General features: G+C 33.5%; 1 protein-coding gene across 1 annotated transcript; it reads right to left on the bottom strand.

Annotated features, from left to right (window-relative positions):
- Window positions 1-310: 310 nt before the first annotated feature.
- Window positions 311-3,729, bottom strand: LOC114744570 (pentatricopeptide repeat-containing protein At4g13650). The gene is made up of 3 exons (XM_028932742.1): window positions 2,947-3,729; window positions 2,789-2,852; window positions 311-2,620 (listed from the first exon to the last, which is right to left on the bottom strand). Exon 3 carries the CDS (start codon window positions 2,557-2,559, stop codon window positions 418-420), a length of 2,142 nt encoding a protein of 713 aa, XP_028788575.1. The 5' UTR covers window positions 2,560-2,620; window positions 2,789-2,852; window positions 2,947-3,729; the 3' UTR covers window positions 311-417.
- Window positions 3,730-15,451: the final 11,722 nt, after the last annotated feature.

Below are 15,451 nucleotides of genomic sequence, written 5' to 3'. Positions count from 1 at the left end.
AAAGTATCAAAGTGTTTAACCCTAAGCTACTCTCAATTTGTTTCAATAATCACTATACATGATTCCGATTATCCGCATTTAGGTGGCCAGCCATAAGAAAAATATCCGACAAATATAGAACATATGAACGAATCTTAAGAGCTCAAGCATGCAACTTAACACCACATTAGAGGAATTTGTATTTACAGAGAATCAGTAAGAAGACAAATATGAAGACCTAAAGATTACATCATACAAAATAACTAAGAATTGCCAGGGCTTCATTTGCTTGAACAATAACCAAAAGGAAAATAAATAAATAAAACTCGGGTGAGAAGGGGGGGTCAAATTTTCAATAGATATCCATTCACATTACTGTTACACAACCTTAAGAACCACAGGATGTGCCATGTGAAAATAAGGCCAACACTTATTTTCTCATACTATACTAGAATTTATAGTTGCTGTAATATGCTCTATGGTTTCAAATATAGCATCAGAACAAGGATGGCTTCTATCCTCTACAGAGAACAAATGAATATTGTTGTTCAATTCAATCCAGCTGCACCCTGGATCTTTTCTCAATTTCAAACTCTGCAATCTCTTCCTCATATTCAGCTTTTGTCCCCACCTTTCTTGAACAGCATATATGTTGGACAGAACAACAAAAGCAGATATTGATTTTGGATCGAAACTAAGCAACTTCTCAGCAGCTCTTTCACCAATTTCCATGTCCTTCCAGAACCAACAAGCATGAAGCAAAGTTTCCCAGATCATCGCATCTGTTTCAATAGGCACTCTTTTAATAAATTCCTCAGCTTCTCTTAGATGACCTGAACGACCAAGAAGACTCACCACACATGTGTAATGTTCTATAGCTGGGTCTACTCCGTAGGATCTTTTCATTGAGTAGAAAATTGCCAAGCCTTCATCAACTAGACCAGCATGGCCACATGCAGATAGAATGCTAACAAAAGTAGCTGCATTTGGGACAACTCCTTGAGCTAACATGGATTCCAAGACTGAAATTGCCTCAGAGCCAACTCCATGATATGCATAGCCATTTATAAGGGCAGTCCATGCAGCCACATTGGGTAAATAAATGTTAATGAAGGACCTTTGAGCATCAGTGAGGTGACCACATTTGGAATACATGTCTATAAGTGAAGTCCCAACATAAACGTTAGATTGAAATGGTGTCTTAATCAAGTTGCCATGAAGTAATTGTCCTTGTTGAAGAAATCCAAGACACGCGCAAGCATGAAATAGGACAGAAAATGTTGATCTGGTATAGTCAACCTCTAATCTGCGCATAGCTACGTAAAGCTTCAAAGCCTCCTCATGCTGATTGTTCATAATGTACCCAGACATCATTGAATTCCATGTCACAGAGTCTCTTTCCCCTTTAGTTTCACTGAAGATCTTCACCGCTCTATCAAGTTCACCACACCTGGAATATACAGAAATCATAGTATTTGAGGAAGTTATAGTCTTAGGACTCATTTGCTCAAATAATCTCTTTGATTTCTCAGCTTGTCCGTTCATAGCATAACTTTTAATCATCATATTGATCGAAATCAGATTTGTCTCTTTCAATCCAAAGAAGACTAGCTCAGCTTTGTCAATTTGTCCAGTTGAGACAAGGCCGTTTATCAATGAGTTTGAAATATTCGAACAAGGTTCTTCTATTTCCTCATAAACTCTAATGGCATCATGTATGGCTTCACAATCGCAATAAAGTTCAACAAGTGCACCATTAATTGAGCTGTCAAAATCAAACCCACACTTAATACAGAACCCATGAACAGCCTTCCCTTTATGTAGAACTCTCAGTTCAGCACAAGTCCTAATAACACAGTCCAAGGTAAACTGATTTGGCAATGTCCCAAAACTTCTCATCTGCTCAAACAATTCCAAAGCCCTTTCACTCCCATTTTCACGCTTAGCATACCCTGATATCAATATAGTCCAGGTCACAACATCCCGGGTTGGCATTTTATCAAATATCTCCAACGCATCACCCATCATGTTACACCTGACATATGCCAAGAGCACCAAACTCCACAACAGCTCATTCCCACCATGCAGCTCATCAAAAACCAACTTAGCCTCCTCAATTTTAAAGCAACGTGAGTAAAAATTCAGCAAAGAACTTCCAACAAGATCAAAGCTCGCAAAACCAGATTTGAAAAGCATGGAATGAACTTGAATTCCATGACAGAGAGACCCAGAGTGTGCACATACACTCAGTAACGTAGAAAAGGAGCTTTCATTGAGTTTGACATTACAGTGATGCATGAGCGAAGCAAGAGCTAAAGCTTCATTGTATCTTCCCCATTTGGAATAGCCAGAAATCAGGGTATTCCATGAGACAACTGTACGATGTCTCATTTCATCAAACAAGCGGCGTGCTGCTTCTAGATCACCAGATTTGGCATGCTTGGTTATCAAAATATTGGTGGAGACTGCTACATTGGTGAGATGAGATTCTGAGGGCCGATGAAGGGTTGCATGCAGTCTGAACCTTTCTTTCCGCCAATCGTACTTCCAAATACCCAAAAGGAAAATTTTCAGAGACATTATAACGTCGAGAAGAGCTCTCCAAGAAACCTCACTTTTCCCTTATTCACTAATGTTGCACCTGCTTCATTTAATCATTTTGGTGAGCATTAAAAAAAACAAAAAAAGAAAAGAAACGAACAAACAAACAAACAGATCAGATACATAGCAGCATCCTCATAATAATAGATCGAAATAGTCAGATTAATGGTTAGCAACAGGACTACGAAAAAATAGCGAATGGACTTGCCATTTCTTTCAAAAGAGCGTTCCCATCTTTAAAGAGCTTAACGTCCTCAGCCCCACCAAGCAACCTGATTCAGGAAAGATAATGCGACAATGTAAGCGAACCAAATAAGGAGGAGAATCGCATAAAAGTGGGAAACAAAAGGGAAATCGTGGTACTACATTTTGATGGTGCCCTTGGGACCCAGGTTGGGCTTGAGGACATCCTGCAAGCCCTTGACGGCATTAATGTTGATGTGCATAGCCGCCGATATGTTAAACAGCCCAGTGTTAGGAACCAGCACTAGCAGGGACATGTTTCCCGCGAAGGTAAACGCGCTCAGATATACGGGGAGAGAGCAACAGTCTACAGTACGAAATGTCGGAGGAAATTGTGAGAAGATGTAGCAAAGATTCAACAACCAAATTTCATCAGAAATTTCTGTTTCAATAACAACCCCTTAAAACGCGGTAGCAGCTCCTCTTCTTCAGGACGCTCTCTGCAAGCTTTTGGAGGTTTTATTGGCAAGAAAGGGTTCCGTAGCGAAAGATGAGATTAACATAAGTTGACAATATGGACTGGACAAGGTTTTTACTATGATTATAAAACTATAAAATTTTGTCTGAGTCAGGTGCACGTTTGATATATATCCCTTCTTGCCAACTTCCAAGAATAACCTGGGTTCTTCGTAGTTTCGGTCAACTCCATTCAGCAAGTTTGCATTCTCAAAACGAGGACATCATGCATTGGAAATGACAATTATCACGTATTCCACCACAAGAACAATGGACTGGATGCAAGTAGCAACTAGGACATTGGAAAATTATTTAAAAACCAGAGAGATTGAAGGACATAACCGATCGAACAATGCTGAGCAGAGATATGAAAATGAGACAAGGCGCACAGAGAAGTAATAGTCACGAACTATGGAGATTCCCTCACCCAACGACGGCGCAATGGTCCGAGGCTGGTGGAAACTAGTTCTTCGATGTTTAGGGATTTGGAAGAAATTTGGGCTGGCATACCCAGTCCAGTCCGTACAATAGGCCTTCTTTTTTGTTAAAACAAAATGTAAACTTATCTCGAGAATTTTATCCTAAAGGATTTGAATAAATAATAACAATAATAATAATAATAATAATAATAATAAATCTCTCATTAAAAATTAAGTAAAACTATAAAAAGTTAAAATAAAAAATTCTATAGAGTTCTTATTAAAAATTAAGTGAAACTATAGAGATTTACTCCCCCTCCCACTTTGTAAGATGTCTCAAATTTTTCCATTTAGTTTTTTAAATATATTTATTATCTTATTCGGAAACATTATTTTCTTTATTTTAATAATTTTTTATTCTCTACCTTGTATTAAATTCTCTCCCACATAAATAAGGGGGTATTTTTAAGGCAAAAAATTATAATTTTTATGTTTATAGTGTCTTTAACTAGTTTTAATTAATTTTTTTAACCACATGACTTAATCTATCTATTATTTCTTATAAAAATGGGTCAAGAGAGTACTAATTAATTCTAATGTACATATAGTAGAGCCGGTACTTTGTCAAAAAAGGCAGGCTCAGGTTGGCAAAACGCTAACTCGCCAAGGTGGGGGCTACTCTAGCCCACACTGCTTTGAGCCAACACCGACAAGGGTAGCCTGCGGGCCTGCTTTTTTTTTTATATAAAAATTTTCATATAATTCCCAATATATTATACAATATAATTAAAATATTTTGACCCTCAAATTCTACATGAACAATTAAACATTGTCTTATTTATATCATTACATATGTAATTAAGCACTTTATATATTTGTGACTGTGTGTCTAGTTATATAAAGAACATTGTCCATCTTTTATTTTTCATTTATTTGTTGCGTTACTATGCAAGCCTTTATAAGACAAATATAAATTAACATGTGATGCTTATATACATATATAAAATATCTACTTAATTAATTTGGATAAAAAACTTGTTAAATTAATTATTTATAAAAAATATGTGCTTTTTTTTAAATATCTTCTTAAATTATAAATTAATCTTCACATTATTTTATTATAACACACTACTCAAATTCAAGATTCCAAGCCCAATTTAAATATTTCAAACTAAGCCTAACGCATACAACAATAGTAGTTTTTATTAAAAAAATAAAAAAATTATTAAAGCGGGATGGCTGGCTGCCAAAATGCCAGCCTGCCAAGGTACAAGCTACTTCAGCCCGCACCACCGCAGGCTGGCCCGTATCCACACCTCCAACCCGCTTTCCCACCTTAATATATAGCAAACATTGATTTTTTTTCCCCCCAACATTGTGTTTGCCTCTTGCGCGGTCCTAAAAATTCACATCATCCTCACCGTTTTCCCAAATAACTACCAATATAGAGTTGCTTAACAAAAAAGTTTGGTTATTGTATGTCAGGGTAATTTGACCTCAGTTTGCTAGCATATATGGAAGAATAGGTGCTATGCAGTTATTAAGATATGCAGCCTAATTCACTTGGAACCTGTCACATTTTGTTAATTTTAACTCTAAAAATGAAGAATATAAAATAAACCATGAGTCAAGCAAGATAGGCAATAGATAGACGGCACAAATTTTGAACTGAAACTAGACTGGGGACCGAACTGTCATTTTCAACATATTCGGTTAATATTGAATAGAGTCGGAAAGTGTACCCAAAATTGTAGAAAATTTCCAAAAAGTTATGAAAAAGAAAATAAAGAGTATAGAATGGTATTTGAGGTTGAAGAGTGAAAAAAAGTATGAAAATAATTTATTTTGAAATTTTTTATATTTTCTTGGAATTTTGGCTAATTAAGGAAAAATTGGCTAAATTGAATTATTTAAAATAAATAAGGACCTCATTAATTCTAGGAAAAAATTAGAAATATTATTTGAGAGGTTATTATGAATTTTAAAATTATTTTCAACCTCTAGAGATGCAGAGATTAGCTTTAAATTATTTAAAACTAGAATTATATCAGTAAAAGGTTGATTTCAGGAAAAATTTAATTAAAGCAGTTAGAAGGCAAAATAAAATATGAGAAAATTAGAAACAATTCTCCTCATCAAAAGAAAGATATTAGCATAAGGAAATAGATTTTTGGAGACAGAAAATTTAACAGGATTCAAGAAAAATTTAATTGATATTGTGAAATTATATAGTGCAATAACCATAAGTTTAGTGGGGCCAAATTTTCCCCCATTCTTCTGACCTAAATGTCACTATTTGAGGAGGGTGAGGATCTAAGTGGAATAATGTAATTTGTTGAAAGGTAGAATTGGAAGATTGGAATTATGGATAAAATATGAGGATTTTTACACATAGGAGCTTATGTGTCCGATGAGGTGACACCTTCATTTAATTTAAAGGACACCCAAGGGGATAAATCGTGTGTTGTAAAAGGAAGAAGAGAAGAGATGAAGCCAAGTGTCCTAAGATGAAAATCAATGGTAAAATAAGTTACCTCCTAACCAGGGCTTAAGGTAAGTTTATAAATACCATCTCTCCTCTTGGGTCACTTTTTTGGTCAATTTGGGGACTTAGAAAGGCAAAAGGTTTTGGCCAAGAATGAGAAGAGAAGGGGGAGAGGAAAAAAAAAGGCAAATCCAAGTGATTTCAAGTCTTTAATCAAGGTGAAAGCATGATTATCCTCTCTATGCTTGTTTCTCTATAGATTGATGGTTTTAAACTTGGTTTTGATGGAGTTTAATGGTTTGAAACCCTATGTGATGGTGCTACACTAAATGTTTCTAGATGGATTATGATTGATATTAAGTTGATACATGGATTAAGAGTAGAAAATGGTTGTTTGATGATAATCAAACTTTGTTATTTGAAAGATTTCAACTTCTGTAATTATGTGACACTTGTTTGGCCAAGGTAAATATGTTGTCCTAGGGTTTGGTTTTTTTTTTTTGGTGCTTTCAATGATTTAGAAGGTGAATTTGTGTAGGGGTATAGGGAAAATGTAATATCCTAAAAAAATTACAAAAAAAAAAAATAAATAATAGAGTCAACTTTCCACCAACTTTCGGTGGAAAGTTGAAATTGAGGGTGGAAAATTTGGGAGAGAGTGGAAAATGGGCAAACGTGTGGAAAAAATTGGCATCAAGGAAGACTTTGGGGAGAAAGATTTAATGCCAGAAGAATGGGATAGGGTTGTTGGAGAAATGAAGAAATAAAAGGGAGAGGGAATGCAGAAGTTGAGTTATATACGAGAGAGAAAGAGAGAGAACGAGAAAGAGAGAGAACAAGAAGCAGAGCAAGAGAGAACGAGAGAGGAGCAAAGAAGGTTTAGCATTTTGAAGGGTAATACAAGCTTTGGAGATCATCTAGGTACACAAATATAGTTCTTTTTATCAAACTTTCTTCATGAATATGTTCTATATATTTTAGGCTTCCTAATGATAGTATTCCTAAAGTGATTAGAGAAAATTTTAAAATTTATATATGATCTAAGTATTGAGTTTTGACAAAAAATAACTATAGAAATTTAGAAGTAAATCAGTTGTTAATTTTAATCGGTTTAGATTTCTCTATTTGTTAGTTTTAGTATTTAAATTAATTTATTTAGTTGAAAATCTGTTATTTATGGGATATACCATATTTTTACCGATTAAATTTAAGTTAAATAATTTATTTGGATTGTTTGATATATTATTGAGATTTTAATCGGTTTAGTTTTATTTATTGGGTGACTGGAAGTTTTAAAATAATTATTGTAGCTAAAAAGTTTATTATTAATGGAAATATATATATATGGTAGTTATACCATTAAATTTTTGATTAGATTATTTATTTATAAATATTTGAAGTATTATTGAATTTTTGATACTTTGATTTTGAGATTTAAACTGAAAATGGGATTTTTAAAATTTAGAACATAGTAATTTTATATTTCGAAATTGTGAAAAATTCTTTTTATTAAGGTAAATAATTTGGAGGTGGTAAATAAATAATTTGGCTTGTTAGAAAATTTTAAGTTATTTCTAAATTACTCAATAATTTTTGGGTTATGAGAGTTGCGGGAATTTAGAATAAAAATTTAATTAAATTAGAAATTTAAATAATATAGAGAAGTTTAATTAATTAATTAATTAGTTTATATTAATATGTGGTTATATTAATTGTGTAGATTAATTATTGGTTGAGCAAAGGATTGACCTTGTGGTAATCTTTAGAATTGCTTTGGCGAGAGGTAACCACTTCCCACTTGTTATATGTGCTAATATGTTGTTTGTGAGTATTTTGCTATTTTAGAATAATATTTGTTATTTGGAACTCGAGTAGATATGTTATATCTTTTGAGCTATGAAAATTGTCTTGTGGGATTTTTGGAATTGTGATTGAGAAATTTGAAAAAGATATATGATTTATATCTTATGGATTATACTAGGAAAATATTGAGACATTTTTTTGTTATATTGTGAATGATTGGTTGTTATTTGGATTTTGGATTGAGCGCTATCCTACCACGTGGTAAGGCCGCCATTGGTGCACATTGGTTGGCTTCTTCCTTCATCCCTCATAGTGAGGGATAGGCCTTTGTGGCTTATTATTTGTCCCCCAGAGTGAGGGATAGGCCTATATGTCTGATTAATCCCCCATAGTGAGGGATAGACTTATGTGGCTTGTGTGTTAGCCCCCATAGTGAGGGTTTGGATGATTGAAATTATATGTCTATGTTTTCGAGAATTAATGACTGTCCCACTTGACACCTCACGAGCACGTGTTAGTATGTATGGTGAGTTGGAAAGTTGGTTACTGAGGCGTTTGTCTCACCCCGTGGTTTTTACTATCTTCAGGTGATAGTTCAGGTGGTGACCCATCAGGGAGAACTCCAGAGGCATAGTGTGCTGTTATAGCTTGTATAGCCTCCCGACTTTTGTTATATGTGCTGATTTGTTATATATTGCCACATAGGGCCCACATACTCTAATGCTGTAAACTAATACTTTTAATCATTGCTATCTAATATGGGAGGTTATTGGAAGGCCAAAGATATTTAAGACTTTGCGTATTACGCTCTTTTGATAGTATTGACTTTTGACTAATGGGCTCCATGACTTATATTAAAATGATTTATCAGTTCGTATGTTTGAAAGTATGAGTTTGGTTTGGGCTAACAGTTGAATGATGTTTCTGGACTTTGAAAGTCCAAGGCCCAAGTTAACGATCAATGGTGCTCGTAATATAAGTTTATTTCTTTTAACCATGATAGCAAATTTTAAAATTTTAAGGTTTCTTCTTTTCTATAATGCTTAATCATTCAAATAAATGGTTGGATTTAATCTAAAATGGTTTTGAAAGAACGGTCGTCACAGAAAACATGTGTTTGGAAGCATTGAAATTGAAAATGAAATTTTGATACCCTAGGGGACCTCTCGGCCAAACTAAAAAAGAATGGAAAGAGTTGCATTATGATTAATCTAAGTTCAAATATGGATTCTACATGAAAATCTGTATAGGAAAAACCAATGGGAATTATGTTAAGAACGATGATGCTAAAACCCTAAATTAAAGGTTAAAGGATTAGGGTTTTAGAGTAAATTGTTTAATGGAATGATGTTTGATGAACCTTGTCACTAGGTAATCAAAATTATAATAGGAAAATGCAGTAAGTGAAACACTACCTAGGTCATTCTTTTCAAGAAGCCTTAAGTTGGAATTAAATTCTTACCAATTCACTTTAATTATCAAATTACCAAGGTGAAGGATTAAGTTTCATAATGGAAAATCAAAGCAAGAAACAAATTCAAAATAAAAGGTAACAGCAAAGGTTCAAAATAAAGAAGAGATTCAGATAAGAGATGATAGTTCCCCTAGCAATTCATCCTTCCTTCCTTGTTCAATCTTATAATTTGGAATCTCTTAGAGTCAATTAAAGGGATAGATTCAGCCACTGCTCAAATCTCTCTAAACACAGGTCAATAACAACTATCTTACTAGATTCATTGTCTTGCTCTATAAAGAAGGAAAATCAATTGGCAAGAATACATGAGAAGCAAATTGCAATTCCCTAAGGATGACCATAACTGTGAATCATCAAAATCATTCAATCAAATTCAAAATTACAAAACAATAGTCTAAGCAAATTGAATTAGATCTACAATTTATCAGAGAATCCTCTATTCAACAGAATCAAAGGACACAAACTCACTTCCAAATGTTCAATTAGATCTAAATTCCAAGAAACATAAATCTAATCACACAACTCTCATTCTAATCACAAATGTTCAACTGATACAAATGAATCTTAGAATAGAAAGTGGAAATCAGATCTGAAAGGACTCCCCTGTTCAACTCTATGAACTCAGGTTAGCTTTATTGCTAGGAGAACTTGAGAATTCAGCCACTCATGCCTTGTTTTGCAGAAGAATCAGCAAGAATCAACAAAAAATCCATGGAGAATCGGTGGAAGATGAAGGATTTGGATGAAAATCGAGGAGAGAATTGAGAGAAGGCAGAGAAAACTAGAGAATTTGTGATCTGGAGGTAGAAGAACTAAAACTGAACTCCCTGTATGAGCGTGTGACTTCTGTATTTAAATTTGAAAATTTTCATCATCCGTCGCGACGCCCAACTGAAACAGTGTCGTTTCAATTAGTGATTCTGAGGTCCTTGTTAAATTGAGTCCACCGTGGTGCTTTTAATCATCCACCATGGCACCTATTACCGGGAGTCCTCTTGCAAATCCGCTGTGACGCCTTTAGTGACATGTCATGGCTCCTCAGATAGAATGAAAAAATGCTAGTGAAGCCCCCTAAAATTCACACCAAACAAGGATCAAAAGTACACACAAATAAAATCACATAAAACCATGCAAAAACACAAATAAAACCTCACAACTCCCTTCACCAACTCTTACGCAAAATGAAAGCTAATTATACCCAAAATATGCAATTATAAATGACAAAAGCATAAGTTTAGGACTAAAAATAATATGCAAATAATGAGACTTATCAATGCTATTGATTTGGAATGTCATTATTCTTGTTTTTGATAGGTATTATTGTTGAGCAAGTGGAAGCTCAAAAGCAAAGGCAAGAGGCTGTGTAATTAAAGGAGACAAGAGGTAGCTAAAAACTTACAATTTGATGTTATTTTGCTTAGTTGTTACTATGTGTAATCCCTTATTTATGTGCCACGTTATGGATGAGCTTGATAGATGATAATGTGCTTGATCTATTGCATTGTATACCTTGGCTATATACATTATTGAATTGACCTTTGGAATGGCTTAATGGTCTCTTTCATGGCATGAAAATTGATTGATATTTTGTGAAGTTACATGTAACATACCTTGCTTGATTGATATTATAATTGTGGTTCTTTACTACTAAGATTTCTATGAAATATCACTCTTCTCTATGTCCAAAATAACACCATTAGGGGCTACAAGTGGTCATGAAAAAGGCAAGGAGGTAGTCACACCTTAAGGGATATTTATGTGGAATCTTATGAACACTGTGTTACAAAGTTGTAATAGTTGTGATTTTGATGACTTGTTAACTTTTTAGAGGCTTGTAACCTATGTGAATATACTTGGTAAATATTGTGAAGTATGGTAAAGGCTTGCTTGAATCGTATGATGGAATTATAACAAATCAAACTTGTAAGGGATAAAAGTTGACTTAAAATGGGCCAAAGTTGAACCACACTTATTTTTTAGCAAATGAAGGAATTTGATCATGAAACTTGTTAGATCAGTAGATCTTATTTTTAGCTTTAAAATAAGTGATAATTCATAAAAATTAAAGTTTTGTACAAAAGTTTATGCCTTTCCAAAATTACACAAATTCTGAAAAATTAGAAAATTGACCATATAAACAGTGTACATTGATGTGAAAATTGGGCACACATGAGCTAAGCTTACAATTTGAACATATTTTTTCTTTAAAGATCTCATTGTAAGCTTCAAGTAAAATATAGAATCATCTCATTTCAATTTTTCTAGAATTCATTATGTTTTTTCCAACTTAGACCAATTTTAGGATTACAATAAATAGTAACCCGAGAAAAGAAATTTAAAAATTCAAAATTTTCCAATTTAAGGACTTATTAAATAGTTGCAATTGCTTCCATTCGATATAAAATTGGGTGGTAAATTAAGGTGTTACAAAACCCTGCAGAACACTATGGATCAAGTGGATAACTTTTGGACAACTAATGGTCTTGGGGAACAAGTGAAGATCTAGGTAAGATTGGGGAGCACTGGAGGTTGGTTGAGACCTAGGAAGGAGGAATTGAAATTTAATGTTGATGTTTCTTTCCTTAGTAAGGCAAGTCATGCTGGAATTAGGGTGATCCAGAGATCAATGTGGTTTTATAAGAGATGGTTATGCTAGAAGAGTTGATGCATCTTCAGCTTTTATGTCTGAAGCTTTAGCAATAAGGAAGGCGGTGAGGATAGAAAAGAAATTTACTGAGCTGCCTTGTACTATTGAAATTGATTGTGAAGTTTTATACAAACGTGTGAAGAATGGTGACTTGAAGAGTTATCAATAGAAAAGTTAGACAATTGTTGATGATGTGATTAGCTCTTTGGCTTAGTTATAGAAAGTCAGTGTATCACTAATTCCAAGATCTAGAAATGAGGCTACTATTTGGCTAGAATTTGGTAGTTCAAAGATGGAGGTGTTGAGTCTTGGGTTATTATGCCCTCACCCTCTCTTATGAAGATTCTGGATAGGAATATGATACAAGTTGATTCTAGTTTTCACAGAGAAAGAGTTGGTTAATTTTTTGTTTTGCTACTTGCTTTTTTGTTTTTTGTTTTTAGGCTTCTAGCTTCTAATTAATGTTTGTATTTTTAGGCATAGCTTAAGTGTTTTGTAGGTTGTACATCTAGGTTCTTTTCCCCTAATTGCTTTTCTTTCAAACCCATTTTTATATCAAATAAAAGCAAATAGAACCATTCATTAAGTTCTTAAGTTGGTAAATTTCAAATTACAAAACTTTTCTTTTGGGGTTGCTATTCAGCTAACCCAAAAAATTCAACTAACTTTCAAAAATCATAACTAATTCTAGAAAAATTAAAATAAAGTAGTTCTAAGTTTTAATTGAAGCTCCTAGAGAGATATTTAAGGAAAAAATACATCTAGGTTTTGATTCCCTCTCATACATACCCAGTTTCTATACGTTATGTACTGTTTATGTGGTCATTTTTTAATTTTTCAGAATTTATGCCTAATTTTGTATAGGCATAACTTTTCGCACAAAAATCTAATTTTAATAAATTACCACTCATTTTAAAATTAAAAATGAGATCTATTGGATTGTTAAATTTCAAGCTCTAACTCATCCAATTGGTTAGGATTTTGCAGGTCAAAGTTTAGGTGCAATTATGTCAAATTTCAACCCTTTTTAAATCAAATCTTGCTCCATGCCATCTTACCATCTCAAAGCCATTAATCATCATGCTAATCAATTTAAAATCATACTTTAACCATAATGTGCAGCATATAATAATCAAAGAGTCAAGCATTCAAAATTACACATTATACATAACAGTTCCAAAATATCAAGGCATATCCAAGGTCTTCAAACAGTCACCTCTTTGCCTTTTCCTTTGAAGCTTCCATCCCCTAAATAATTATGGTTCAAACATAATAGAGTGATATTTCAAAAAATCCTAGTAGCAAAGAAAATCAATTAAAGCATTAGAGTGCAAGGTAAATTTATATTATATTAAGAATTAAATCGAAGCACTAACATGCCATAAACATACTATCAATATGCCATGCAAAGGGAGTACATAACATACCATTTAATAACTCAACTCAACATATTTGCTTAGGCATCAATGCAATAAGTTAATCATATTTCTACATTTATAACTCAACCACATCATGGCATACACACATAACACAAACAACCAAGACAAATTAACACTAAAATTGACAGTTTTTCCTGCCTCTTAATAGCCTTGATTTTTTAACTTCTATCTCTTGTTTTTGAACTCCTCTTTGCCTAATGTTTATCAATCAAACCACAATAATGGTATTCCAATCAACTTCAACAACTCCATTAACATTTTAACCTAAAATCCTAACCCTTCAACCTTTATTTTAGGATTTTAGCATCATCCTTTTTAATTTAACTTCCACATACTTTTTCTACATGATTTTCCATGTAAAATCTAAATATGAACTTAGATTTATCAAAATCCAATCCCTCCTTTTATTCCTCACCTTGGCTGAATGGTATATCTTAGGGTTCAAAATTTTGTTTTCAATTTTAATACTTCTAAACACATTTTCTTCACATATCCCTATAGAATTTCATCTCCTAAACTCATTAGAAGCATCAAATCAACAAGAATCAAACCCTAGCTCAATGAACCCTAGTTGGCCGAATTGAACTCCTTGGTTTCACAAGTTAGAATTCTTTTCAAAACAAGATTTAAACACCATAATCCAAGCATTTTCTACCTTCTAATCTCTAAACAAACTTTAAATCATCCATAACTCAATGAACTCTTCCTTTTAGTCATTTAAAGGGTCCAAAACAAATAACCGGAAAGAAATATGCAATAAAGTGGCACAATCCGAGTCGTATCACTTTAAGGAGACAAAATGTAATGATTACCTAAGTAAACTGTATGTAAAGTTAACAAATATGGGGGGTTTTGTTTTATCTACTTCTAGATGAATTCAAATGATTTGTTTATGAATTTTATCTTTTAGAATGAAATAAAACGGTTGATTTAGTTGAATGACAAGAATGAAACACAAGAGTTTTAACAATGATATGAATGTTTCTCTCTCACAATGACTTAGGCTTTCCTCACTTCAAATGATATGGGAGTTAGCTAGCAATTAAAACAATAAGAGCTACCTCTTAGCCTAGGCCTAAATGAATTAAGACATACTAAGCTACCTTGAATATGAATTAACAACAATTAGGTTGATTAAGCACAATTAGCAAAATTGGAATCAAGAATTGCATTGGACACATAGGGAATCTAGCAATTAAGCCACCTTAAATTGCCATTAAATAGTCTCAACAATTCCAAAGCAAAAGCTATACTAAGTCAATTACAAGAAATTGAAGATATGAAAGCTCAAATGTCAAATGCAAGTCTTGAAATTCCAAATAGACACAATTAAATCCCTAACACAAATATAATCCAATACAATCCATCTAAATATCAAATAGCATTGTTAAGACCTAAGAATTACTAAACAATGAAGAGGAAGAGATTTAATCAGTTGAAAACTCTCCTAGGTTGCCCAAGCTCTAGCCATTGCCACTATGAGAGAAGAATGAGAAACCTAGCCACTCATGGGTGAAATCTTACTTCACCAAGCTTTAATAAACGTCCTTTTATGATAGATTCAAGAGAAGATGTGAAAATGGTAAGGGAAATGTGAACAACTCCACAGAAAATGCAAAGAGATAAAGAGAAGGAGAAGAGAGGTGTGAAAACTAGAGAAGAGGAAGTATACGTGATCCTAAATCAATCTTCACTTATATCCCCCTTTAGTTTGAAGGTATTTAGGTGAAAAAACCAAGAGAAAATGCTAGCTAGACTAAGCAAGTTGATGCAGCAATAGATTTTCTTCTCTTCTGCTGAAATGCACATGATTTGATATTTTGAATGCAAATTTCGGTCTTTTCAGCGCAGCACTCCTTCACATTCATTGTGATGTACCCAAATTGACACCGTTTGGATTAGTGA

Source organism: Neltuma alba, unplaced genomic scaffold (assembly GCF_004799145.2).
Source record: "Neltuma alba isolate B1F8T4 unplaced genomic scaffold, ASM479914v2 tig00004384_pilon, whole genome shotgun sequence".
NCBI lineage: Eukaryota > Viridiplantae > Streptophyta > Magnoliopsida > Fabales > Fabaceae > Neltuma > Neltuma alba.
This window is presented reverse-complemented; position numbering and strand designations above follow the sequence as displayed.